Source organism: Harpia harpyja, chromosome 12, assembly GCF_026419915.1.
Source record: "Harpia harpyja isolate bHarHar1 chromosome 12, bHarHar1 primary haplotype, whole genome shotgun sequence".
NCBI lineage: Eukaryota > Metazoa > Chordata > Aves > Accipitriformes > Accipitridae > Harpia > Harpia harpyja.
This window is the reverse complement of record NC_068951.1, coordinates 17,547,414-17,574,665: the sequence shown is the minus strand read 5'-3', so window position 1 is coordinate 17,574,665 and position 27,252 is coordinate 17,547,414. Positions and strand designations below refer to the sequence as shown.

Here is a 27,252-nt window from a genome sequence, read left to right as displayed (position 1 = left end):
GGTAATATGCCTTCTCTGATTCTTCTGAAAAGGGACAGAAAGAGGGAAAGTTCTTTTTTTCTTTTTGCTGTGATAAGTCAAAAGCCTTTCAGAAAAACAAGCAGGAGGGGCAGACCAGAAAGGAAAAAAAAGCTAAGCCTTTTAGGACCCCAAAGGTCCCCAGAGCTTATGGCAGCATGGTGGTCAGTACCTTATAAAAAAAGAGAAGGGAAGAAAATTAAGTAGACGATAGTAGAAGTATATGGAAGAAGAGAAACCACACGAGCGTTAAATCTGCAGACACAGCAGAAGACAGACAAAATCAGCACCGGTATTGGAATAGGGAAAGAAGACCGCAAGGATTAGCTGTGTGCAGGCAGGTAGCATGTCCTCTGTGAGACAGGACAAACACTTGACTGAAGGCATTCTGGGGAGAAAGCAGAGAGCAGGAACATGCGATTTCAGAGGAGTGCAGAGACAAAAGGAATGGAGGAACTGAGGCAGTAGTCTGAGAATAAAAGAAATGGCCTCTTGTAACCCAACACAGAGGTGTTACCAGATGGGACAAATGGAGATGTGAAAACGATAGAAAGCAGAAGTGGGACAGATGGATAACTAAAATTGCTACTAGTGAAAACAGGAACTCTGAAAGAACACCATGTAATTGTGCCAAGTTACCTTTCTGGTGATGATAGTAATTTTAGGCACAGTTGCCTCTGCAAAGGCAAACAGTAGTTTCGCACCGTGACGTATGATTCCACCATACTCCTGAGCTGTACCTACAAATGACAAAAAATCGTTTTCACTCCAGGGAATTCACAAAAACCCCATATGCAGTTTGGCAATTGTCGTCATCCATTACCCACAGCAAACCTAACAACAACCAGAACTGTTAATAGCTAGGCCATGTTCTCCTTAAGATGCTGAACAACTCTATGAAAAATCTCTCACCAAAAGCAGTGTATATTTGTATATAAGGTCACAGAACAGTAACACTCACCAGATGGTATCTTCCTAGGAACAAAATACAGTTACATCATTTTCAAGACTCCAAATGTGACTAGCAGTGAAAGAACACAACCTCAATTTACTTCCCCAGAACCCTGCTCTTTCAAACTCCCTTTTTTTCTAGACTGTACTGAAAGGCAGCTTGGCTACCGTACCGAAGACTTATCCTAGTCTTCCTCCAAGCAAGCCCAAGGTGATGGACCTTAAAAGACAGAGGATGAATTCCCCTATAAGGATTCTCACAGCAGGTGCTTCTGGAGAACGGTCATATGCAGCAGATACGAATGCAAGTCATCCATGTTACAGGATGTTCAACACAGCTCTGTCCCAAACACAAGCCCAGCTGACTTGACTGGGAAACAGCAATCCCACAGACTGTATTTATAGGATTTCTGAATTTCAGACCACTGGATATAACTCCACAATTGCTTTCTAGCAGTTTATCCACCTACTGACTTTTGCTTTCAGCATCTGAGATAATATCTTAGATTTAAAAAAAAAAAAAAAAAATCAATTAAAAGTACTCTAAGAGGTTAAGTAAAAGCTCTTTTGTGAGGGTTTTTTTTAATAACTTATTTGGTACTCTGTTTGGTGGCTTGACTGTAATGCTTCCCCTTGTGTAATTTGAGTGTCTAGTAATTTATGCCTACACTTACAAATGTCTGTTCTCAGCAGCAATTTCACCTTTGGTTCTTGCATTGCCCTCCAGCCAGTGGGACTTGTCAAGCCTGCAGAACCTTCCCAGCAGCAGCAGTCAAACAGCCACATCTTCTTATCCCAAGAAGCAGTCTGACCACAGCTGGGATGCTCGGCCTAGACCCAGCAGCTGGGGAGCACTCACAGACCCTCTGATCTAGTCACAGCCTCTGTTTCTAATTCACACTTAGAACACAGTAGCAAGCTCAGTTCAACTGTTACTTGAACTATTTACACTGTCACTCATGGCCAACTAACATGAACTCTTTTCTGGCCATAGATTCAGTCCCAGACTTGTTTTAAATGTGTGTTTTTATCCAGCTACTGGATATGAATGCCTTAAATGTCATCTCTGTGCACACCTATTACATTGGGGGCTATTTAAAGTGTTTGGGTCACTAACACTGTGAAATGTTTCATACACCTGTAAGCCAGTGTGACAGACTCCTCTACTGAACAGGGAAATGAGGTGATCAACACCCTCAGAATTTACTACTTAATCTGAAATTTCTAATGCTAATGTTGCCAAACTCCTTAAAATACAACAGTTTAGGATCACTATTAAGCCTCAGATCTCCTCTCCAGCTTCCTCTACTTCTATTTACCCTCCAGTTATCTACTTTCAAACCAACATTCAGTTATGCAATATTAAGTTACTACTTTTCATTGGCTATATGGAAATAGCTTTGTTCTTGAATTCTCAGCAACTTTCCAAATCTAGATTCCTGTAGTGGCCCCTGAAGTGATCTAAGCTGCTGCTTGGTCCACGTCAGACAAGGAGGGTCTGTCTACAACAGGAGAGAAAGGAGAGAGGGCAAGAGAGAAGAGGGAGGTTCTGTTGATGCCTCTGTATTGCCTTGTTAAAACACACCTGTGATGGGTTAACCCTGGCTGGATGCCAGGTGCCCACCAGAGCTGTTCTATCACTCCCCCTCCTTCTCAACTGGACAGGGGAGAGAAAATATAACAAAGAGCTTGTGGGTCGAGATAATGATAGGAGAGATCACTCACCAATTACCGTCACAGGCAAAACAGACTCAGTTTGGGGAAAAATTAACTTGATTTATTACAAATCAACCGGAGTAGGGTAATGAGAAATAAAACCAAATCTCAGAACACCTTCCCTCCACCCCTCCCTTCTTCCCGGGCACAACTTCACTCCCGGATTCTCTACCACCCCCCCAGCGGCACAGGGGGACGGGGATGGGGTTTACGGTCAGTTCATCACACGTTATTTTCTGCCGCTTCATCCTCCTCAGGGGGAGGACTCATCACACTCTTCCCCTGCTCCAGCGTGGGGTCCCACCCACGGGAGACAGTCCTCCACGAACTTCTCCAACGTGGGTCCTTCCCACGGGCTGCAGTTCTTCACGAACTGCTCCAGCATGGGTCCTTTCCATGGTGTGCAGTCCTTCAGGCACAGACTGCTCCAGCGTGGGCCCCCCATGGGGTCACAAGTCCTGCCAGAAAACCTGCTCTGTGGGCTCCTCTCTCCACAGATCCGCAGGTCCTGCCAGGAGCCTGCTCCAGCACGGGGTTCCCACGGGGTCACAGCCTCCTTCGGGAACCCACCTGCTCCAGTGTGGGGTCCTCCACGGGCTGCAGGTGGATATCTGCTCCACCGTGGACCTCCATGGGCTGCAGGGGGACAGCCTGCCTCACCACGGTCTTCACCACGGGCTGCAGGGGAATCTCTGCTCCGGCGCCTGGAGCATCTCCTCCCCCTCCTTCTTCACTGACCTTGGTGTCCGCAGGGTTGTTTCTCTTACATGTTCTCACTCCTCTCTCCGGCTGCCGAATACCGCCGTCCCAACTTTTTTCCTTCTTAAAAATGTTATCACAGAGGCGTTACCACTATCGCTGATTGGCTCGGCCTTGGCCGGCGGCGGGTCCGTCTTAGAGCCGGCTGGTATGGGCTCTGTCGAACACAGGGGAAGCTTCCAGCAGCTTCTTACAGAAGCCACCCCTGTAACCCCACCCGCTACCAAAACCTTGCCACACAAAACCAATACAAATACATAGTATTAAAATAAGAACTGGAATGTTGACTAGTGACATTTTGATGCTTTGATAGCTGTAGAGGCTTTGTAAACCTTGGTTCATACAACAGTTTTAACTTTATGTTCAGTTGTATGAAAAACTGAGCATGTTTATCAGTATAACATTCATATTCCTCTCACAACCTGTTTTCTAATACGTCATTTTAACATTAACAGCTCATAGAGTCTATGCTGTCTAATCTCAGACCTTTCCTTACTGATTTACCCAAAGCTTCTAAATCATGGGCATCTTTATCTGAAAAAACGCCTTGGAGCATGAAGGAACCTAGCTTTCAAAGGTACAGAGAGGGGGTTTGTGTGTAACTACATCACTGGCAACCAAGGACATATTTTTTTATTCCCCTATAGCTTCATCCTTTTACACATTTGGGCATTAAGTACAGCAGATGAAGCTGGCGGATGAGGCAGTTTCTCTTGCTGCAGCAAAGCCTGGATAGCAACCTGGGCCTGTATGAGTTCAGTAACTCCAGTGCGGAGCAGATTTGTTGGAATGCATCTTCATGGTGCCCTCAGCTGCCACTCCTAGTGCTGCCTGCCCAGTGGCCTCCCTGCCCACAGGGGAATCAGCAGTGCTAACGCTCTCGCTCCCGTGCTTGGAAACAGCCTGTTGGAGCGCGTGCCACTGCCTCTCCGGAAGCCACAGTCTTTGCAGGGCCTTCTGGTACCACACAAACCAGCATATAGGCATATAAATAAAACAGCATCTGAACAGAACAGCTGAGCATTTAAAGGGATACAGAGTCTCATTATAATAAAGCAAACAGTGGCAAGGGCAGCATCTCCAGAGAACATGGGTTTTTTTCTTGGACAGGCCACAGTCACAGCTTTGCACTTGCGCTGGGATCCCAGACAGTAGGACAGAGCTTTCCAGAGTGTGATACACACACACACACGTGGCCCTGGCAAACTGGTCATCCCAGCATCTCTATCAGACTGCTGAACATCTCAGCACTGACTTACTGCATGAACTGGCCCTCTCCTCAGGGAAGTCCAGCAAAGCTTTGTGATCTCACAAGACACCAACTGCAACATTAGTGGCATAGTTAGGTACTTACTTCATTTTCCTGCAATTTCTTGCATATTTCAGTATCCTTTTGAGATGATTACTGTACTTAGAATACAGAGTCCCAAAAAGTGGGATTTCAAAACCTGGCTCATTGAAGGCTACTACAGTAAAGGTGTTCTCACAGAGTTTTTAAAATGGGTTTTTAACACCACCACCCTGCAGCGATCTGAAATATAATGGCAAGGCATACCTGGCAAAAATCCAGGAACATCCACAAAAGTAATCAGTGGTATGTTGAAAGCATCACAGAACCGAACAAAGCGGGCTCCTTTCACAGAGGAATTTATGTCTAAGCACCCTAAAATTAAGAAAACAGAGTAAGGTGTTAACAATTCCAATGATCTACCAGTGGCCGTAATTCATGGCAACCTCAAAATCACACTTTTATTTTAGCTGTATTGTCATCTTAAAACAAAACAAAAAAGCTTATCTGCAGATAATGTGGAAATAATCTGCCATGAAGTTTTGCTGGTTTAGAACTAAGATTAGAGTACAAGCTACATGTAACAGACACTCATTTCATTTTTCTGACCGCTGTGTACAGAGACTTTCTATCCTAAAAACTAGCAGTTTAATTATATTCTTGTAATTTAAAATATTTTTCTGTAATTTTCTCTTTATTGATATTTTTCAGATCAGTTGTATTGAAAGGCTACAGAGTTCTCCATTTAAAAAAAACCAAAACCAATATTAAATGGTTCACTAATATTTTGAGAAAGATGAGCATTTTTGGTTAACACACTGCAAAGTCTTTCTGCTCTGTTTCAGTGCCATTTAGAATTATATTATGTGCTATTATATTAAACTGGAACACATTTTGTGTGAAAGCATCTATGTGAAACAGTAAAAATCTCTGTTAAAATTGAGAATATCAAATGAAGACTAAAGTAATATTAAAACCTGCTGCCTGTCTTGATAGTCATATCTTATAAAGATTACAAAAGAATAAAACATCATACTGGGTCATTGCATCTTCCCAAACAAAAAGGCACAAAAATTGAAAACAAGGAGCAACACTGAAAGTTCTGATTGGTGAAAGTCACTTCAGAAATTACCTGGTTAAGGAGAGAAAGCAAAATCCCTTAACAGTTAAAAAGGGTGATCTTAACTACAGCTACATGTTGTACCTTCGTATCTAAATTATTTGAGGTCAAGAGACCCACACTTGTATATCTGAAAGCTTTGCATTGTTCTGCAAGTTGACAAAAAAAAAAGTTACTTCACCTACTGAAGAGTTTTAGGCATTTTAATGCTGGGGAAGTAAGTATGCAGCTTCCATATTATGCTTAATTCACTTAATTGCAGGCTGCTGCCAAGTAAGTGGTGGTCTTCTTCCCACCCTGTTTGTATGTTCCTACCACTCCTCTTGTGCTGGATACAGCAGTCTACTTACCTGTGAGCAAGATCACCTTGTTGATTCACTAAAGAAATTAACTGGTTTTCAGTTAGTTTTACAATGTCACAACTGCATTACAGTAAGATTCAAGACAAAGAACGTGGTAGAAAAAAACATAGTGAGTATAAGTGAGTGGAAGGGCCATACAAAACATAAACAGTTAATCCCATAGCCAGACAGCCTTACAAAGCATGAAGAAAAAAAAAAAAAAAAAAAAGACAAAACAGAGAGGAGGCACAAACACTGTTAAAAAGTTTCACACTGGACTCGTACAAACCTGATGCTACTTTGGGTTGGTTGCCCACTATCCCAACAGTTCGTCCATTCATCCTGGCAAATCCAACAACAATGTTTCTGGCATAGGAAGGCATGATCTCGAAGAATTCCCTTTCATCAGCAATCTGCGAGGGTGAGAATTAGGCAGAGCCCTTATGAGGACAGACATATATATATATGTGTATTTATATACACAGGCAAACACAAAATCAGTTATGTTAGTATCAGAACTTCTAAAACATTTCAGAATTTGCAGCATTTTAAAAAAAAATAAATAAAAATAAAAAGGAAGAAAGAAACCTTTTAGTCATCTTTGCAGCCTTCATTCCAGGAATTAACTAGTGCTACACTCATTATCAAAACTGCCACTTAAGCATTCCATCAGAAAACATCTTTATGACATTTCCTCCGCCATGAGCCTTTTTTGCTAGCTTATAACAAATTAAAACTTCAGATCAGATGTTCAGAACTTCTTTCTCGCAACTTAATTATTGGCAGACTACACTTTTAAGGAACAATTTCCAGGGATAAAAAGCAAACAGTCCTTCATGGAGCTCAGAAACTCTCCATGACACGTTTAATAGATACTCTTATTTCTTTGCAAGTTCAGAGCACTTTATTAACAGAGGCCAATCCAGCACGCTCTGCTGCATCCACCTCCCCCAAAGTCACTGACGGCGCGTACAGCAGAGAACGGAGGAACGCTCTGATCTGCAGTAGAGGAATACAGGCACTACATCAAACACAGCTATCCGGAACCACGAACCCTTGGTAGCTGCACTTCTCTCTGGGGTTGACGTTCCAGCCTGTGCTCTGCAAAGTGACATCCACTGGTGTATAAAGCAGTATCAAAATTCACATGTTCAAAAGAGATCATAATTATACATGGAGCAGTAGCGACACCTATACATGGCTGCCTAGTGTTTTCTACTAGAATTCCTTGTTTTCAACTGTTTATGATAACTTTGCCTATACAGATTGCAGTTTGCCAATCATTTCTGAGACTGAGGCAAATGAAAAGTTGTGAAAAATCAAAGTATTATTAAAGTAGTTTTATTTCTTTCCTTAATACGTCTCAAAGTCTGTGGGAGGGTTTGGGGCTTCTTTCCCTAATTCACTTAATTTTTTTTTTAAATGCCACCTTTTAACTTGGAACAGGGAGTACTGAAACTCAGAATGGAAGAATCCAGAGATTAAAAACATCCTGAGCTTGGTTTCTCCACTAAAATGAGGCTAAATGCAGCCAGCTGCAAACTGAAATGTGTTAGCTGAATGAGTGTGCGGGGACAGACAGTGAAATAAAATAGTGAAAGGAGACATTTGTAAAGGTCCTACAAACACAGCTGAACTCCCCCCATTTGTATGTGCGGCCTGTGAAATGGAGTTATTCCTAGCTTCATCATCTACCTCAGAACCCTGGGTCATCTGCCATTCAACATCTGAGGGGGAGAAGCAGCAGGTGGACATTTTAATATTCAAAATTCAGCCCCTCAGGGTGCTCTACAGGGGGCTGTAACAGTTTCATGTGATAAAACTGCTTTTACAACCGTGTTCTCTGCCCAAGCACTTGTAATGTATTGAGTTGTTAAAACTGGAAGAGTGAAGTACTCAAAGTTAGGTGAGAGAATTACCAGCACTGCCTATGCTGCTTTAATAAGACCTCCATTATTTATACATTGCAATATTAGCTTTCAGTTTTTTTAAAAAACAGTAAGATGTTTCCTTCCCTGCCACCCTCCCAGGAGATCTGCCTCACTTAATGAAACTTTAACATTGGAGTTTCCAAGCTTCCGAGTGCTTGACTTGTAATTAAAAAAAATATTCTTGTACTGTCCGTGTACGTAACTGTCTCTTAGACTAAATAGAGATGGGTAAATCTTTGAATGCATCTATATAGTTTATTACCTTTTATAAAAAAGTGACAGAATTCAAGACAGTAGTAGCAAGGTGCAGGGAGGGGGGCAAGTGATAGAACTCAAGACAAGGGATTTCGACCCCAGAGAGAAAACTGATTTACAGTATCCTTCATCTGTACAGTTATCCATACAGCATAAGATGATGTATCCTGAAAACAAATCCTAGGATTCCTTTGATCTGCTAAAATCTTTTTTTCTGCAGTTGTTGTTGTCCCTTTATTCACAGCTACTACACAGGTAAAAAGAGTGACTTGTGAAGACAAAAAAAAAAAAAAAAAAATATCTTCAGTGCCATTCTATTGGTTTCTTTCAGTTATTTACACACAGAATATAACATATCCGTATTAATCTCAACAATGCTCACACTAGCAGACTTACAGAGTGTATGATATCCAGCATATCGTAGGCTTTAGTAGATTCAATTGGGACAAGCATGTCCAGCTCAGGAACCAAACGGTCACTGCAGAAAATAAGTAAGCGTGAGCAGCAATGTTTACAGATCAGATGAACACCAAGACCAAAAATGCAGGTAAACAATTCCACCTCTCAGAGACTTGATGGTAACTGCTTCCCAAGTATGGGGAAAAGAAACAGGCTTCTTCGTCTCTGCCAGCTGTGCCTCAGGCCACTCAGCCCTCATAGGCCAGGAGGACAAAAGCCTGGCCAACCTCTTCCTGAAGGAGACATCTCTTCTACAGGCACCTCTGCTTATGGAACCATCTCCTGGAAATACTACTTCACCTCTTTAACTAGAAGAGCCCAACATGACACAGGCAGAGTATCGGCAGGTAACTCAAGAAGCAGGCAGGCAGCCGCTACAAACAGCGGGCTGCAGGGGGTACTGGAGGCACCTGGGACACTGCGCTGGGGCGCACAATTCAGCCATGGCGAAAAAGATTTGGTAGAACGAGTGTCAAGTGGCAGAAGCACAAGAGCCTGCTTAGGCAGGTCCTCAGAGCTGGATGGGCAAAATGGTTTCTCCCAATGGCAGAGCAAGGTTTCCTGTCAGATACCTGGATCCACTGCACATTTACAGCTCTGATCCTTTCCCTGCCTGCGTTGTGCGCTTGCGATTTTAAATACACTTAACCATAGGAAACCTTTCCATACTTATTTCCCCTGTCACCAAACAAGCAGAGATTCATGGGTGAGGAACACACATCTGCTCTCAGCTGCTTCAGTTTAACGGCTTTGTTTAAACAATCTTTACTGTTACTCTGCTTAACTCACAGTGATGCACTTCATGTGGAGCTTTACGTTTAACCAAAATGCTGCCTCCCCATTAGCAGCTGATGCTATCACTTACCTCTATCTTTGATCATATTAGCTTCACTAGGGATCTGCAAGTGTTAGCATTCACTGGGTCTTTGGATTCATTCACAGTCCCAATGGGGGGTGTCAATTTTTATGAGTCACCACTGAGAAGACTTCAGGGAGTATTATATTTGTGCTATTCCATAAAAATACTGATCTATTTTTGTTATAAATGGTGTTTCTGTGGAGTTCTTGTTGAATTACTATTTTAACAATGCTGTGATTTGGTGCATTTAAAACAAGACAACAGAAGGCTCTAGAAATCCAATTTAAAACTGAAGTGACCTGCAGTTTGTCAAAATTGGGCAAAAACTAATAATGCAAGCCCCAGGGCTGTCTCTGTGCTCCCTCACATACACATGACTAGAGAGAGGCACATCTCCTTGCTGAGAGGGTAGGAGATACACCTATTAATAGAATAAAACTGACAGCAACACTTCAAGTATTTTTTCCACATGATTAAGAGTATTGCATCCACATATTTCCATAAAATGATATAATGAAACCTTAATCTGATGAAAGCAACCAATTTTAACATACTAAACCCCAGGCTACAGAAGACTGTAAAACTTCTTCTTGTCCATAGAGTAGATATGAATGTGCTCTAAGTTCTGTCTGTTACCTGTGGTATCCCAAAGGATAAGGAAAGTGGAAAAATGAAATTATTGCTCCCATAAATTCACAGTGCTGTAGAGTACTGAGGGAAATTGTAATGACATTAAAATGAATAACCACCATCAAAATGAAGACATTACCGAGGATATCACAAGTTTCAAAATCTCCTTCAAATCATCACAGATAACAGACATCTGGAGCTTGCTAGCAAAGTCACTGGACTTATGAGGTTGAGAAGTGTCTTTCTTACAGATCCCACTTATCAGGAACTGCTGCTCATCATCAAAGCAGTCATCTGAAGCCTGCGACAGCTGGAGACAGTCACCCAGATTGATATTGGTTTTCATTCAATACAAAAGGGAAACTGTACTTGGTTACCAATAATTGATAATAACCTCCTCCAGAAATTTATACGCATACTTCAGGCTTTTGACTATAAACAAATTTAGTTTCTTCTAAGACACAAAAAGGTAAAATCGCACCATAGAATATACCAAATGCAATGAAGTAGGCACCCTTCAAAAGGTAGAGGACATATTCACCATTAGTCAACTTGGTACTACAAGAAACCTTCTAACTCTTTCGAACCCAGGCTACTGATGTCAAAAACTCCAACCGACAGAAGTTTCAGCAACCAGGACTGACATTTTTCAACACCACAAAGAACCTACCTACCGAGAGAAAAAAAAAAAAACAAAAAAACCAACAAACAAAACAAAAGAAACCCACCAGCTTCTGGACTTAACAATGAAGACAAAAGTATGTTACATTTAATTTGCATTATTCATAGCAATTTTTTGTGGTGTGAAAATGATGCAATAAGAAAGAAATTACTCTAGAGGAATGGGCTTCAACTGGAGCAACAGTAAGGATCGAATACATCAATTCAAAGTAAAAGGAGTCTATTAAGATGTCACTATGTCCAGGTGAAATATTACCAATGTCAGCATTAAGACCACAAATGGGAGAAATATTGGAGATGCTGCTATAAAAACGGGAAAATTTAAAAAACAGATCTGTCTTCACATGTATAAAGGCTACTAAATTGAAGTTTTTAGTACAAATTATTGAGCATTTATTACACTGTGATCCTCTAATAATATATCTGGTGCCACATAAAAGATGTCTCCCTTAAGAAAATAAAGAACTACTCTCTTACACATTAGTAGCTACAACGTAACTGACAGCTTCTCACAAGAAAATAAACTGTCTATTATAAGATACATTGATTAAAAATAATGGACTGTTGTTTCTCTAATGAAATTAAGATATCGCGTTCAAGTCTACAGAGGGTAAATATCCTAGTATGGGGTTACAGAGGGTAAATAACCTGTTGAATGCTTAGAAAGAACATGATAACCTCAGAGATAATCCCCCCCCAAATTTACCAAATAACAGAAGAGATTTGCTTTGGTTTGTCACTATCAACCCAGAACAGTCTTCCACTTCAATAAACTCTTTAAGATCAACATCTTAGTTACTGGTCCTAATATTTTCTAACGGACCTGTCTGACCATTCTCTAAAAGCAATTGGCAAATTTATTTTGCTAATAGTGAAAAATGTATTTCAGGTACCAGAGCAGTGATTTGTAAAATCGATCCAAAAAAACCTCCCCAAACAAATTGTTTCAAAGACATTACAAAGAACAGTGAAGCATGAAGAGAAGATAAGCTTCCCAACTCACAAGTTAAAAATCTTCATGTGTGTAAGAACCGCAAGACATACATCACACACATCTGTAGAACTGAAAGGAACAAATTCAGGAGCAGCTCCCGTACAGGAGAGGGTGACAACCTCTTAGGGGTTCCCTGCAGAAAGGGCTGAACTGGGGGTGCAGCTAGATCTCAGGTCAAAATGCTTTTACTCCATTGACATTCTCCATCTCTAACACTACTAGCAAGGCTGTCTACTCAAACAGTCCTGTGCTGGCTCTCTGGCTGTCCCTCTATCTCTTGGAAAAATTCTCTGATAAAAGTCCAGACGGTTGCTGTTTTTCCCCTCTTGAAAGGGCTCAAGTCCTTCCTTTGTTACGTTGCCAACTACGCACTGAGCCTGACAGACAAGTACCTAATACATAAAACCTTCAGCCTACTTTGGCTCTTTGTTGCTTCCCCACCTCTAACCTTAACCAACAGAACTTACCCAACAGACACATGAACTGACAAAGGAGGGCAAGGTCTCCCCACTTTTGTTCACTGTGCTATCTTCTGCCTCGTTCGCTTGTTTTAAGGGACAGTGACAGCCCACCTGTACAGAGATTACTCTTCCCTATATTCTGTACGCAGCCTGCATAACATTGCTTTCAGAAAATTAAAAAAAATTAAATCTATCAGTGAGCACTGATAAACATGTATGTAAACACGCACGTTGAAACACTTCCCATACTCACACACCACAATGCAGAATTATCAGCCAAGATCCCAGGCACAAAACACTCATTTCTTTACACCCCTTGAGCCAGAGAAGCCATGAAATTCGGTGGACAGAGACCACGGATCTCAGCCAGTCTCCCCTTACCTGGGATCATGGCATTCACGGACTGGAGCTGGATCATGGTTGCTAAGAGGTAAATAATTAAAGAACTCTCGGAGATTAAGTAGAGCATCTATATCGTTCTCAAAGGCTCTGTGCGCGACTCCTGGAAAGAAACAGTTAAGCAGTTATTGAAATTATTTTGCAAGGTTTCATTTGCAAGTATGTACCAATAAAGATACAAAGAAGTAACAGCAAGAATTTTTAAACCCGAGCTAGTAACAATTGGGAGTTTTAAGCCACCAAATTTGACCAGCTGAAAATATCTAGAAAATGTGTGGCCGTATCAGACTTCCTCCTTAACAGGTCTGGATTGTTGATCTCATATTTAAAATACTGTAAACTGGTTTATCAGCTGTCACAGACCTAGCTGGATCCCAGCCTTCTGGCATTCAATCCAGGTTACTGTGCTGCTCTCAAGCTTTGGACTGCAAGTTCTTTTATAAATGCTGGATCTGAGCAGTGTCTGTGTGTGTGGTTTTGGTTCATCACCAGTTCAGTTCAGATAGAATTTGAGATCCCACAGTCATTTTGAGCCTCAAGAAGATTCATGAGTCACCAAGTTTTCCCAGAGGGTAAAAGAAAAAAGCACTTCATCTCACATTGCCACTCGGTTTATAGTTAAGAGGTTCAATCAATCATGTTAGTAAGCAAAGAAGGGATTGTTAAGAATCTTTCAACCCATGCAAATTCTGGACAACAAACAGAAAATCCCACACCATGCCAAGCCTGCTTTGCTAAGCCCTGCCCTCTGACAATCTTCCCACTTCTAGAATCTTTTGTGGATTTGCCACTTTCTCTTCCAAATCCCAGAACTCTCCCACAGTCCCATTTTCCCATTTTGTTTTCCATTACTAAAAAGGACCAGCAGGAGAGCCCTATGAAGAGTAAGATCCTATGCTTAAGTAGAGTTTTATCACTTAGACTCAAGTGACACTCACGAGTACAAAAAAATCTGTATTAGACAACCAGCTGTTAAGCCAGAACAACTAAGTCATTTACTTTAAAAAACAATTAGTATGTTACATAAACTACCCAGCTCTCACCAGATACAGAAGTGTGCGTCTTCGCACCCCCAAGCTGCTCTTGGGTGACATCTTCATTGGTAACAGACTTAACTACATCCGGGCCAGTGATGAATAGATAGGATGTATCCTGGGGGAGGGAAAAAAGCAAAACCACATAGTACATGCTAGACCCAAGCTGCAAAAGCACTTAAGGAAAAGCCACAGTCTGTAGAGTCTTTCCCCAAAATAAGAAAACAGCACAACATAGGAACAAATTTCTTAAAAATCCTTAATGCATTACATTAAAAATCCACTGAAAACGCAGTTACCCACACGTTATTTAGGAAAGTTTTTCTTGACTTTTCATGAAAAAGAAGCTTAATCCAAAGCAGGAGACCATCTCAAAAAACCAAAACCTTCATGTGCGGTCAGTTTGTATGTAAGCAATGTTAGCAGCAGCAGGTCAGGATATACTCCACCCTTACCTTCACCATGAATGTGAAATCAGTTAAAGCAGGCGAATACACAGCTCCACCAGCACAAGGGCCCATAATGAGGGAGATCTGTGGAACTACCCCAGAACACAGAACATTTCTCTGCAATAGAACAGACATCTAGTTTTACCAAAAATGTGCATCTTTAAGTCTATGCACAGATTCTGTAAGGATTCACAATCACGAACAGGAGAGGACAGCTTGCTTTATTTACTGGGAGACAAATACCTGGACAGAATGTCTTGATGCAAATAGAACCAAAATAATTTCTTTGCTACTGTTTTGCTTCTTTCTGTTCCCATACATTTGATTTCATATACCATGCAATAATTGCAAAGGAAGATGGAATGTGTGACCTCAACAGATGCTACAGGGGCAAAAACTTCAGAGCCTGGAGTGGTAAGAAGTGTATATACCTGAAATTTGAACATACAGGTACGCTATCACTCAGAGGTAGAAGCAAGCTTTACTAACCAGCTGTGGCAGAGATTCTTTTAAAATCAGACTTCTGCTCTGGATTGAGTTTTACACAATGGTGAATTACTGCTGTCCACCAATATGGATGGCATGTTGTCCAAAAAAATGTTTACATTGCTCATTGCTCAACTGGATTACAATTGACTTCTGTAACTGTTTGACTGCATCGTCCCAGATTGCACTAATCCAAAAGACTGTTAGCATCTAACTTGTCATCCCACCTGCTCGCATTCCTACTGAAAGCACAATCATGTTTATGTTTTGTGCACGCACTTTAAAACTGTGTGTTTTGGCAGGCATATAACATAATGTCATTTCAGTAAAAAAGAAGAAAAAAATCAGTAGTGTGTCTAGAGGAAAATTTTTTGCATTAGCCACAAAAATATTGTAGAAATACAAAATTTTCACCAGTCCAATCAGTACTGCATGTCCCCAAACGGTAAGGTTAACAGGTTCCCTTGTCCTGCATACTGTTCTTTGAACAGAAACCTCCGATTTGCATCTTCTTTTCTTTTTTCTCACCTTTTTTTTTCCCCACTGACCTACCATCTTGACAGAACAGGCACTTGGTGCTTCTTATCCGAGTTTCTCATTTTCTTCAAGTGCATAGTGGCTGATTTACTTTAAGTCCCCCTTTCTGCAGTGGAAATCTTTCACCTTTTATCAGCCCTATTGAAAACAAATCTGCTGTGTGAAATTCTTAACATGTCTATATTTCAGAGGAGACACCGGGACAGCTGGTGGTGGATCACAACCATCAGTTGCCTTACAAAACACCCTCTGAACTACAGCATGCCCACCTGTCTCAGATAATGGATAAACACACAAGAGAAATTACATCCCAACACAGGCAATCTATATATTAGTGTGAATCAGAAAGTAACCCTAAAAGAACTGTTTTAAGTAAATTCATTCTTATGACAAAGCTCACCATATAGTGCAACGTCTACAGAGCTTTGCATTGGATCACATTGTTTTACAAGGCTCAGCATTACTCTTGTTTAACAGATGGGTAAATGAAACTAAGAGGTACAGTAATGTGCCCAAAGCGAAGAAGAAAACCAGAAGGACAGTCCAGGTCTCACAAGCCTTCATATATGCTGCTTTATCAAGCAGGTAACACTGCCTGAAATAGGATGATGGATAACCTAAAAGTTAACTTACAAACACCAACTTGAGTAAAGAAAGACTTTGTCCATCTTTGTGGATGCCAAGCTTCCTGGTCATCCAGCAGCCTACTTACCAAAAATATATCTGCATAGCCAGCCAAGGACTCCACTCCCTCCTGGATACGGGCTCCTCCAGAGTCATTCAGCCCAATCACAGGTGCTCCAACCATGGCAGCTTGATCCATGACCTGGTGATGAATACAGACTCTTCATTACTGACCTAGCTAAGCTAAAACCCCAAAGCAACCAACCCCCAAAACGTACATCCCCTAGAAAAAAATCCGTACGTGCCAGAATTCAAACTCCCTACATACCACTCAGCTTCTCCTTTATTTGTATTAACTATCACAGTCACTAACTGCTTACTGGGGTATCATGTTTTGACTCATTCAGACTAGGGGCTAAAAGATACACATTTAATCCCTCTCATGATCTTTAATATTTACCTGCCTTACTAGCCATGCACTCCATACTCACACTGCATTATCCAAACCCTGTGCTAAGTGACACAATCACAGGAGTTTGGACCAGAGAGGTCCAATCTCTCTCTGTTCATAAGAGGTCTCAACTGCACCTTAAACACTCCTTCATATGTCTAATCTGATCTTAAAAGTTTATTGCAGTGGCAATTGTGTAATCTCCCTAAGCAGTATATTCTAATGCTTGATTATCCTTCTTAGAAGTTCTTCGAGAAGACTAAACTAAATCTTTCCTCTGGAAATTTAGAAACATTGCTTCTTTCTTGATATAGTAGACAGGGAGAGCAATTAACTACTTCTTTGCCTCTACCTTCATAAACATTCAAGTACCTCACATCTCCCTTCGCTCTTCATATTTCCCTTCGTGTTTCTAGACCAAACACCATCAACTGAGTCACACTATTCTTTCTACGTCCCATTTTCTAGCCTTTCTAGCCTAGATCATTTTTGGTACTTGCCTCAAGATCGTACGCAGTACCCCAGCATAGGCTTAAGTGGGAGGATTGAATTCCTTACATTCCTTACATAAAATATTCCTGCTTATTAGATCCCAGTAAAATATTGGCCATTTTCATAACACTACAGCATTGGCATATTACGTTAAGATCTGCTTTAACATTAAGATCTGCTTTAGCTCCTAAATAATTTTCTGTAAAGCTACACATTGTCAGTCAATCCCCATTTTGAATTTCAACGTTACTTTTCTCTGCCTGGTATTAGCCCTTTCAACTATTGTTACAGAACTGCATATTATTTCAGACAATCTTTAATTTACTAAGATTTTTAAAACTTCAGTCCTGTCTTTCAGAGTGCTTGCAGCATCAACCTTGTATTTTATATTGCCTAGAAACACAGTAAGCATACTCAGTCCCATTCAAATCAATAGTATCCCAGCAGTACCAAATTCCAGCCTGAACATGAATCGGTGACAACTCTCTCTGTACAATTCTAAAGTGGTTTTGTTCCTACGTGCAGTCATTCAAAGTAAAACAGGGGTTCTTCATGCTTTGTGCCTGGACGTCCATTTAGAAGTTGAAATATCGCTGTGGCAGACATACAGAATGACTTTAAAATTTAAATACAATCCCACATTTTAAAAGCATCTGTGTGGACTGCAAACAGGCTCTGTGAGCCACAAGTGGTCTTGTTTGCTTATGTGAATGCTACACAAGCCATTATCAAACGCTTTATTAAAAATGAGTTGAGTTGACATTTATTGCTTCTTTCCAGGAGGCCTGTCAACCTATCAGGACAGGTTAGTGAAACAATTTCAGTGACACATTTTGCTATTTTCCAGGGCTTTATATATGAAATAATTATTTATTTCAAGGATTTCCAGACACTGAAGTTCTTCCTAGAACACCATTCAGACTACTGAAAACATGTCCATATATTTGAGACCAGACATTTTTTTGCCATACCAGTATTCGTAGGGAATATTTCAGGATTCAGTCTCAAAAACATTTTTCTTCATCTCATGGACTCAACGATTGTCTTGAAACATGACGTCACAGTTGCACACAAAGGCTTTAAAGTGTTCCCCACCACAAGTGGGCACATGTTACTCTCAAAAGAGCCACACTGAATCTCTGCTGCTTCAGGGAAACCATTACAGGTATTTAATGTGGTCTGAAAGACCACAAGGCTCTTCTGCAAAAGTAACAGGCAATCTGTAGCCCAGACCTACCTAGCTTGGAGCTTTGCTGCAAGATGCCAAATACTGCTACCTTTCTGCAACTCCTGGAAAAAATCCCAAATGGGAAAGGATTACCACCAAATGGGCAGATCTCCAGGGAAGTCCAGCTAAGGGAGAGCAAGTTCACTTCCATGTTCCATGACATTTTACATCCCTTAAGCCACCGATAAGGTTTGCAGGAGCCAAGATGGTCTCTCTCTCAGAACAGATTTCTGCTTCCCAGAATTCAGCCCAACGAGAAGAACTAAGAGAAGTGAAACAGATACACTACGCAGACAGTCTTTTTTGAGCTCTCCACTGCCCAGTCTGCAGCCTCAAAGACTCTGAGCCCCAAAGCAATTGATGCATGCAGAGCCTTCAAACTTTGGAGCCTACCACTGTGTCATGGTTTAACCCCAGCCAGCAACTAAGCACCACGCAGCCGCTCACTCACTCCCCCCCCACCCAGTGGGATGGGGGAGAAAATCAGAAAAAGAAGTAAAACTTGTGGGTTGAGATAAGAACAGTTTAATAGAACAGAAAAGAAAAAACTAATGACAATGATAACACTAATAAAATGACAGCAGTAATAATAAAAGGATTGGAATATACAAATTATGCACAGTGCAATTGCTTACCACCTGCCGGTCAACGCCCAGTTAGTCCCCAAGCGGAGATCCCCCCCAGCTCCCCCTTCCCCTCAGTTTATATATTAGATGTGACATCACATGGTATGGAATACCCCTTTGGCTAGTTTGGGTCAGCTGCCCTGGCTGTGTCCCCTCCCAACTTCTTGTGCCCCTCCAGCTTTCTCACTGGCTGGGCTTGAGAAGCTGAAAAATCCTTGACTTCAGACTAAACATTACTTAGCAACAACTGAAAACAGTGTTATCAACATTCTTCTCATACTGAACTCAAAACATAGCACTGTACCAGCTAGTAGGAAGACGATTAACTCTATCCCAGCTGAAATCAGGACACACTGACATTGATGCCAACCAAGAACAGTACCAACTAGGAAGGACTCACATTTTTTTCTAGTTCTGCTACCAGCACTCTCCCTGCTTCTTTAGAAATAAGAGATCAAAAAAAAGTAGAAAACATCCCAATATTCCAGTACCATTACGTCCCTCCCCAACACAAAGAGACACTGCAAAGCTCCAATGTGAAAGGGTAATATCAAGTCTTTCCCAATATCACGACTTGGTAAAGTCAAGTAGTTGTTACCCAGCCCAAAGTCTTCATGTTTTCTAGTTTTCTACCTCCACACTACTGAGAAGCCTATGCCAAAAAAGTAGTTATTTCCATCAGGAGAAAAGGCCTTGCACACCAAAAACCTTGTTTCTGATTCCATAGCAAGAAAATTCAGGAAGTTTTCTCCAGCCCATACCACTGAACACTCATGCATGACAAAGTTCTTGCCCTTCCCAGCCCTGGGATTCAAACACCAGCTTTTCCAGTGAGACAAGCAGACAAATGAGAATAAATAGCCACAAGTGCCTGATAAGAGAAGCTCTGAGTATCAAGGTGACCTCCCAGTTGTAAAACTGTTTATCTTCAGATTGTTTACTTGCTACATTTGCTTTTTATAAATATTACACACTTCTACATAGCACTGTTTATAGAAGTTTCTCCCAAGTAATTTCACATTTCTCCAGTAGACAACGGCTAGTTAATTTATCTCTGTACTTTGCAAGTCTCTCTTGTCTTTTGTAGCACAGTAGAAAAGGCAACTTAATCTAAACAAAGTGTATATTACTTGGAAAAGCTCTCATATTTGAAAAGCTTCCAAAGGGTACCTCTCTGCTCACCTGTGCTTTCACTTCTTAACTGACACGAGGAGGCAGGCATTTTCAGGTTGCCATGATGTACGCCAGAGTCCACTAAAGTCAGTCACAAATCATTTTCTCCAGAGTCATTAACACAACAGATGGAAAAAAGGACACTGACAATTTTTTTGGTTTATTTTCTCCTGTGAAATATTACCTTGCAGATCTTCTGGGCATGAGCTCCAGATAAACTGCCTCCAAATACAGTAAAATCCTGGAGGGAAAACAAATTTTCAGATTAGGGAAAGAATCATTTCAGTAAAGTGTTGTAAAATTTTGCAAGTAAATAGTATAATCCTACAATGCTCTGTATTTGGTATGCTGCTCCAAACCAACCTGGCTCCCTCAGTGCAGCCTATAGATCAATCCTGTTCAATCCAAGCCTCCTTTACAAAGAAAAAGATCCTTTTGACACATTTGCTAGTGGATTCCATATTAAAAATCACAAAATTACTATGTCTCATTTGCTTTTTTTTTTTTTTCCTTCACAGAAACATTCTCTCTTTCTATAAATGTATGTTCCTCTTCCATCGACATCATCAATACTGAAGTAGTCTGGAGAAGTTTCAACTGTGAGGAGGGTCCCACTGCAAGGGGCAGCAGTAAGATATGCCTGCAAACAGGCAGAAATAAAGAACTGAACATATGCCGTTGTTCTATATTCATGAGTTATGCTCCAAGAGCTGATCATTCTTTTATGGGTGCTGTGGGGACTGTCAGCCAAAACTGACTACTGGTGCTACCCCTAGGCCTGAGCAGCAAGATCTTTAACAAGCAACAGAGGCCCTGGGACTGATCCAGAAGAAAAACGGGATGTTGACACCTACTGGCACCAATAGAGCCCAGAACCAACTTCTGGTAAGTTTCTCTCATGCATTCCCACTGAGTCTTACTCTCAAAGAAGCCCTAAAAACTGTGTGGACAGAGAACAGCATGACTATGACTAGCAGTTGAACCAAAAAAGAAAGAACATCTCCGGTGGCAGCTCAGTTTGGAGAGGGAAAAAGATCTTTAAATATAAATACAAAAAAATGAGAGGTGTGTCATGAAGGGGCACATTTAAATTCTTTTAATATAAAAACTGCCCTCTACTTGTGTTCTTCTCAAATTAAGGTCTGTGTTTGGTTCCTGTCTTATGTTCAGGCCCACATAACAGTGTCCTTCCTTGGAAGAACTACATATCCAAGACAAAAAAGGCAGGGTGTACGACTTGCTCCAAGGTCACAGAGCAACAATCATTTTGGCCATAATAGCAAACTGAACAAAGGCTACTTTGTGGCCCAGAACAGAGAAGCAGTTACCAACTATCTGAAAGAAAACCCTTCTTCCACAGTGTTAAGGCTAACCAAGATAAATCTCTACCTATGGTGTCTCCTCTAAAATATTTTTATTTTAACATAAAAAGTATATTTTATCTATCTATTTATATGCTGTCTATCACAATCCCTTCAACTAATCAGAGAGTTCAAACCTCAGAAGCAATTCAAGGTTGCTCAAGTGCCCTCTGTCATGAATTCCACTCACTGCAATTCCAGTGGACATCTCCAGCAAACAGCCCCCATTCTGCAGCCTGAAACCCAGAAGATGGCTCTCGGAACTCGCAAAGCCCTCCACTGACACTCGCAGGTCTTCACAGGCCTGCAGGAGCTCACCCACACACATCCAACTGCAGGGACAGAGTCAAAGCCTGCAATTGCTTTAAGCACACAGCGCTCAGTGACTTCTCCATTAATTCACTTCTTGGTTAGCAAAAACGTGTTTTGGGGTGGACTCCTCCAGTCTCTCAGCATATCAATATCCAATGAGATTACACTGAAGTAATAACAGTTTGTTTTTTCAAAACATTACCGCTGGCTCTGCATTCGTCACTCTCTTCATCTCACCCTTGTCACAACTGCATTTATCACCCACCAAAGTTTTTAAAAATGCTTGTTTGCTGCTTCTTGTCTGAAGGTGCCCTGCTTCCTCCCACAGAATGTTATGTCTATCTTATGCATATTGGTAGAAAGGTAAAGAGGTACGTTGCTACGTGGTCACACTGAACTATTGTGAATTTATTTCAAAGGATAAGTTCATGCTATTTAAAAAACAACAAGCAAAACCATACCTGACTGAAAACATAAGCCAGTCTCCCATTAATCCGTCCACGGCCCGTCACCACACTGTCTCCAGGATACTGCATTAGAAAACAAATTCAGTAAAAATAAAAATTTTTAAAAAATCAAAAGCAGCAATGACGTCCACTAAAAACCCCACAAACTTATACTGAGTACCAAGTTGAAGCATAAGACTGATTCTCTGAAAGGACTGGTCTATCATGTTTGCAGTGGGAGTTCTACAAAGATTTCCCACAGCCCTGGAAAGGAAAAGTGGAGTAATACCACATATTAGTTGTGCATTAGTGTAAAGATTAGTGAATTTCAGAGTTTCCCCTCAAATTTCAGGACATCCGGAGTTAAGGCAAATCATGTCCTTCGAGACAGGAGGAGATCTTTTATTAAGACCAGCTGATGTTTTTGAAAGAATGGACACAGCACACAAACCTTTCTTGAGGTGTTGATACAGGGAAAAAAACAACCCTGGAAAGGTCAAAAAATATAACTACAGTCACCCCAAATACTTCAGCGTGACCTGTCCTATTTTTCACTCTGTAAATAAGGGAAAAAGAAAGAGCTGGAAGAGAAAATGGAGCCTGTGGATCTTAAAATCTGCTTATCAATGTTGTCTCACTTTTTAGTAAAGGAAATATTTAGAAGTCTTTCAAGACAACAGTAGAAAAGGAACTTCACTGGGCTGTCATAAAGGAATTCCAGGCATTTAAATGCTTTTTGCTGTTTGGTAGAAGAAAGAAAAAAAAAAAAAAGAAAAAAAAAAAGAGTATGTTGTGCAGGGCCCACTCTCAGGGCCATTTATGCTCAAGGTGATCTGTTCTCAGGAAGGTCATACCAGTCTGGGAACTTTTCTCAGGCTGCACAGACAGCACTTCTACCAACTCTTGGTTCTTGGCACACAGAACAGCATGAAACACACCTGTAGTTCCAGCCACTGACTCGCGTAGATGACTCCTAAAAGCCCAAGCAGCCTGTAGAGTGGCCTGGATGTGAGTACAAACCTCACCCTACCTTCAGAAAGTTCCAGGAACTCAGAGAAATTCAATGCTAAACTAATATTCCAGCTCATTGGCCACAGTTAGGTCATCTGTTGTGAAACTGTGCTCTGTAAACACTATCTGCAGCTCACAGAAAGGTGAATTCTGAAGGACAAGGGAAAAAATTAACCCTCTTGTCACTATCAGGACTTTGCTACTCCTCCTGTCTTCGGGAACAGTAAGTTGTTATCAGCACTGTGGGATGCAGCGTTGAGGAGTATGACGAGAGGCAGCATAGCAGTTATTTCAGTTTGCTAGGGAAAAGAGTAAAAAATTCCTTAAGGATGCAAAGATGTTTGCTCGTACACTCGTTGAGGGGAGAAGGTCTAGCATGACATCCTTCCCAGCACGAAGTCCCATCAGCCTCCTGGCTACTGAAACAAAAACTAATCCTACACCTTTGCTGGTTCCCAATGCCCCAGCTGCTCATGGTGGAAGACTGCTGATCTCCCTCATCCATAGGAAGCAGCCCCGCAACTTTAAGGAATGAAGACCGATGAACTGGTTTACTAACCACATAAACAGAAGTTGTAGTCATTGTACGCAGCATTCAGCAGTGGCAGATACGGAGCAGCTTCTTGCCACACCCCAAACCAGAATACTCCACAGGAAACAGGGACTTTTGCTACAGAAGATTAACACTGAACAGGCACATCTGCACTAGCCACCTACACATCCCAGCATGTTTGTTGGTCCTTTCTGTATTAAATTGCAACCAAATACTTTTCCCCGTGTAGTAATTTATCAGGCATCAGTGTTATGGTGAGGGACTTTGGGGAGCCATAGATTGCCTCTCTACGTGATGAACCATGTTGGTTTAGGATACACGGTTGGTTTAGGATATCTGAAAACTGCATAAGCAAGCAGACTGCAACTTGCTAATGGACCAGTATGAATGCTTGAATTTCCAAACATATCTGATTTTAAGGCCTACAGGATTTTATTACTATAGCTTGGCAAGCATAAATATGTATCAGAGTTATTTCATCGTATAACATTACCTGTAGGGAGGCAGAAGTATCTACCCATATTTGTTCTTCGTATCTGACTTGATTGACAAAGTTGTAACTACAAAGCTCTGCAGCCTCCTCTGTTATTTAAAATACAAATCTAAGACAATATCTGGGGAGATATTTGAACCAAACAGGTGACCTTATTAAAAAAGGTATCTAGTTTAGACAATGGAAAAGTAAATCATGTAAACTGTTAAATGGAAACTGGGAGTAATAAAAGGAAATTTGCAAAACAAAAAAAAAAGAAAACAAAACAATTAAAAGAAATTACATGTGAACAGAAGACCCTATTTTCAACCAGCTGGCTGGTTAAACAGCAGAGGACAAAGAAACAAGAGTTACATGAAATAAAACTACCTTATTCTTACTAGAGTCCATCCCAAAGTCAGAACATCTGTGTTCCACAAACATGTCATATTCATCAAAACTGTCGGGGTCCAACAGCAGAAGAATTCGTTCTCTTGCTGTCAGCTTTCCCTGAAATGGAGCAAGCAACAATTAATATAGCCATTAGGTAGTTCTGGCTCTGTTTACTGACCACCAGCAGATGTAGCTTAAACAAACATAGCCTCTCTTGATCTGCTACATTTGGACCATTAAGCAACTGCATGCCCCCAAAGCTGCAAACAACCCATATAGTGATCATCTTCCTTAAAAACAAACATAATGCAAGCCAGAAAAGAAAGCTTTGCAAAGACGACTGACTATTGGAACAGCACTACCACAAGACAAAGGAAAATCTCAGAGACTTTTCAACAAGCTATAATAGCATCACAGCTATTTTTGCCTACACATTTGAATGCCGCTATTAAGGCCTTTGTTCTGCTCTTAAACATGGAACCCTTCCACAGCTAAACCAGTCCTTACCAACAGTTCAAGGCTCAATTCGCCATGCTCGATATTTGGCTGCAGCAAATGAGAGGAAAAAGGAAATATGACAACCTGCAGGGATTTTCTGACGAAATCCTGTTGTTCTTTTTTCTGCTGGACACTGGTATGGGCAAAAGTAGAGTAACGGCCAAGAACGTAATCAATTGACCAGATACACATGTTCCTTGCTCAGTACTGATGATGCCATGCAGTAAAAAATGATTGTAAAGTTCTTTTTATCTTAACCTTCCAAAAAAAATTTGTTATTTCCAACCCAGGTAAGCATCTGCCTGCAAAGGTCAGGGCAACTGAGTTGCCTTCTTCAGGGGATGGCATGACCCCACCTCAACATGACGTTAAAACACAGCTCGGCTTCTCTACAAAACTTCTGACCAGTAGGTCAAAAAGTTCACAAAAATCAACAAATGCAGGAAAGACTAATGTAAGCCATAGATTTAATTTATATAAAACATAAGATGTTTGAGACCCCCAGACATGCAGAAATGCTTGCATGTTGCTATGTCAGTGTTCTAGATGTAACTCAGTGAGACTGTAAGTCTTTTCAGATGTTGTGTAACTGCGGGAGGGAAACTGCTGATGGGCGAACGGATCATTCATGTAGTCTTCACGTGAATGGCTACTACTATCTCCTTGATGCCTACAACCCATCATGGTACCACTGGGTCCTTGCACCCCAGCAAGAAACAATAAACAAAAACAGGAAAACTATGCTGCCACCCTCCTCAGCATTGCCTAAATTCTGAAAAATAGAGACGAGACTAAAAACCCAGCTGTTGCCACCCTTCCCATCGGCCTTCTCCTCTGCCTTACTTCCACTCTTCTAGCTCTTCACTCTCATCTCTTAGAAGATCAGCTTAGAGTTGCAACAGCAGTGTAAAAGACGAAGCTGCGCGGGATGGTACGTCTCCAAGCCCAGCGAAGTGTTAAGCGAGGCAGAACTTAACCATCCCGCGACAGGCAGAAGTTGCAACTTTTGCCTGTGCTACCTCTCACGCATGCGCACCACAGCCAACCTTGGCGACAGAGCTGAAGTAAATGAATTACTCTTTTCCTCTGCCCGAAGTAACAGGTAACGCAGCCTTTAACGCCACTTCAGTAAAGCTCCCCCGCAAAAGGGCCGCTCCACCTGAACCGCGAAGCTGCCCCGGCGCCCCGGGTTTCCGGCCCCCCTACCTTTCCCTGCCTACCCCGCAGACAGCGGGTCCCGGGCCGGCGTCCGCTGCGACTGTGACTACCCCTCCCCGCCGTGCCTGTCGCGAAGCGGAAGCGCCCCATTACGGAGCCCGGCGGCGGCGGGGCCGCGCCGTGGGGGCGGCGGGGGAAGGCGCTCGTCTCGCCCCCGTCCGCGGCTCACCCGCTTGTGCTGGGCGTCGATGCGGCCCTGGCCGCCGCCGAGCAGCGCGGCGCGGCGCTTCTCCTCGATGCGCTCGGGCACGGAGGGCGGGCGGCCCGCTGAGGCGGCCCGGCACAGCGGCGCCCCCGCCGCGCGCCGCAGCACGCGCAGCGCCGCCATGTCGCGAACCAGCCAGCCCAGCCAGCCGGGGGCGGCGGCGCCTGCGCGCGGCCCCGGCGCGAGGCGGCGCCCAGGCCCGGCCCGGCTTGCCCGCCGCCGCTCGGCCGCGGGGAGAGGGGGGCAGGGGCTGACCCGGGGTGCCGGCCGAACACCCTTTCCCGACCGGCCGGGAGGCACGGGAAGGGGGAGCAGCCGGCTGGGCGCTGCCGTCTTGGAGTTACCTCGGCATCTGCCTCGTCCTCGGGCCCCGCGCACAAACGGGCAGCTGCTCGACAGGCAGCCGCGGATTTCCTCCACCCCTACTGTTAATTGCCCTTGTCTTTGCGCTGGGAAGCGCTCTGACACACCAACGTGAAAACGCATCGACTCTTCCCCGACTCCGGGTCCTGTTTTGTGGAGATACCGTTTTGGCTTTGGAAAAGCCACTGGGACTTTGGAAAACCTGCATTTCGGAAGCGGAGACGGCAAGGCAAAGTAACTCCCAAGATCAGCTGCCCTCTCTTTCCTCCAAGCGCTGGAAGTATTTGTTACGAAAACGCTGTCCTTGTGATACACTGATTCTCTGCCTCCTCATACTAACAGGCAGTCTGGCTCTTGCCACAGCACACTTTGATAAGGATGAAGAAAATAAAGACCCTGTAAAAAGGGAGCAGATTAGGGTGTCCGGGGAATACACATTGCACAGACCAAGTGACCTA

The 27,252-nt window shown here is 42.4% G+C and overlaps 1 protein-coding gene across 2 annotated transcripts in view; it reads right to left on the bottom strand.

Annotated features, from left to right (window-relative positions):
• Positions 1–26,587, bottom strand: part of PCCB (propionyl-CoA carboxylase subunit beta) — a 28,849-nt gene extending 2,262 nt beyond the window's left edge. The window contains exons 1-12 of one of the 2 annotated variants that reach the window (XM_052804008.1): positions 26,396–26,587; positions 24,508–24,627; positions 22,097–22,165; positions 20,147–20,203; positions 16,081–16,194; positions 14,352–14,462; positions 13,906–14,014; positions 12,845–12,965; positions 8,776–8,857; positions 6,483–6,606; positions 5,000–5,107; positions 658–758 (exon numbers count right to left, since the gene is read on the bottom strand). In XM_052804008.1, coding sequence (XP_052659968.1) covers positions 658–758; positions 5,000–5,107; positions 6,483–6,606; positions 8,776–8,857; positions 12,845–12,965; positions 13,906–14,014; positions 14,352–14,462; positions 16,081–16,194; positions 20,147–20,203; positions 22,097–22,165; positions 24,508–24,627; positions 26,396–26,554 — 1,275 coding nt within the window. In that variant the 5' untranslated portion in view covers positions 26,555–26,587. Of the gene's footprint in view, positions 1–657; positions 759–4,999; positions 5,108–6,482; positions 6,607–8,775; positions 8,858–12,844; positions 12,966–13,905; positions 14,015–14,351; positions 14,463–16,080; positions 16,195–20,146; positions 20,204–22,096; positions 22,166–24,507; positions 24,628–26,214; positions 26,332–26,395 lie in introns of those variants that run through there. The other variant, XM_052804009.1, reaches the window with a different exon arrangement.
• Between the last annotated feature and the right edge of the window lie 665 nt (positions 26,588–27,252).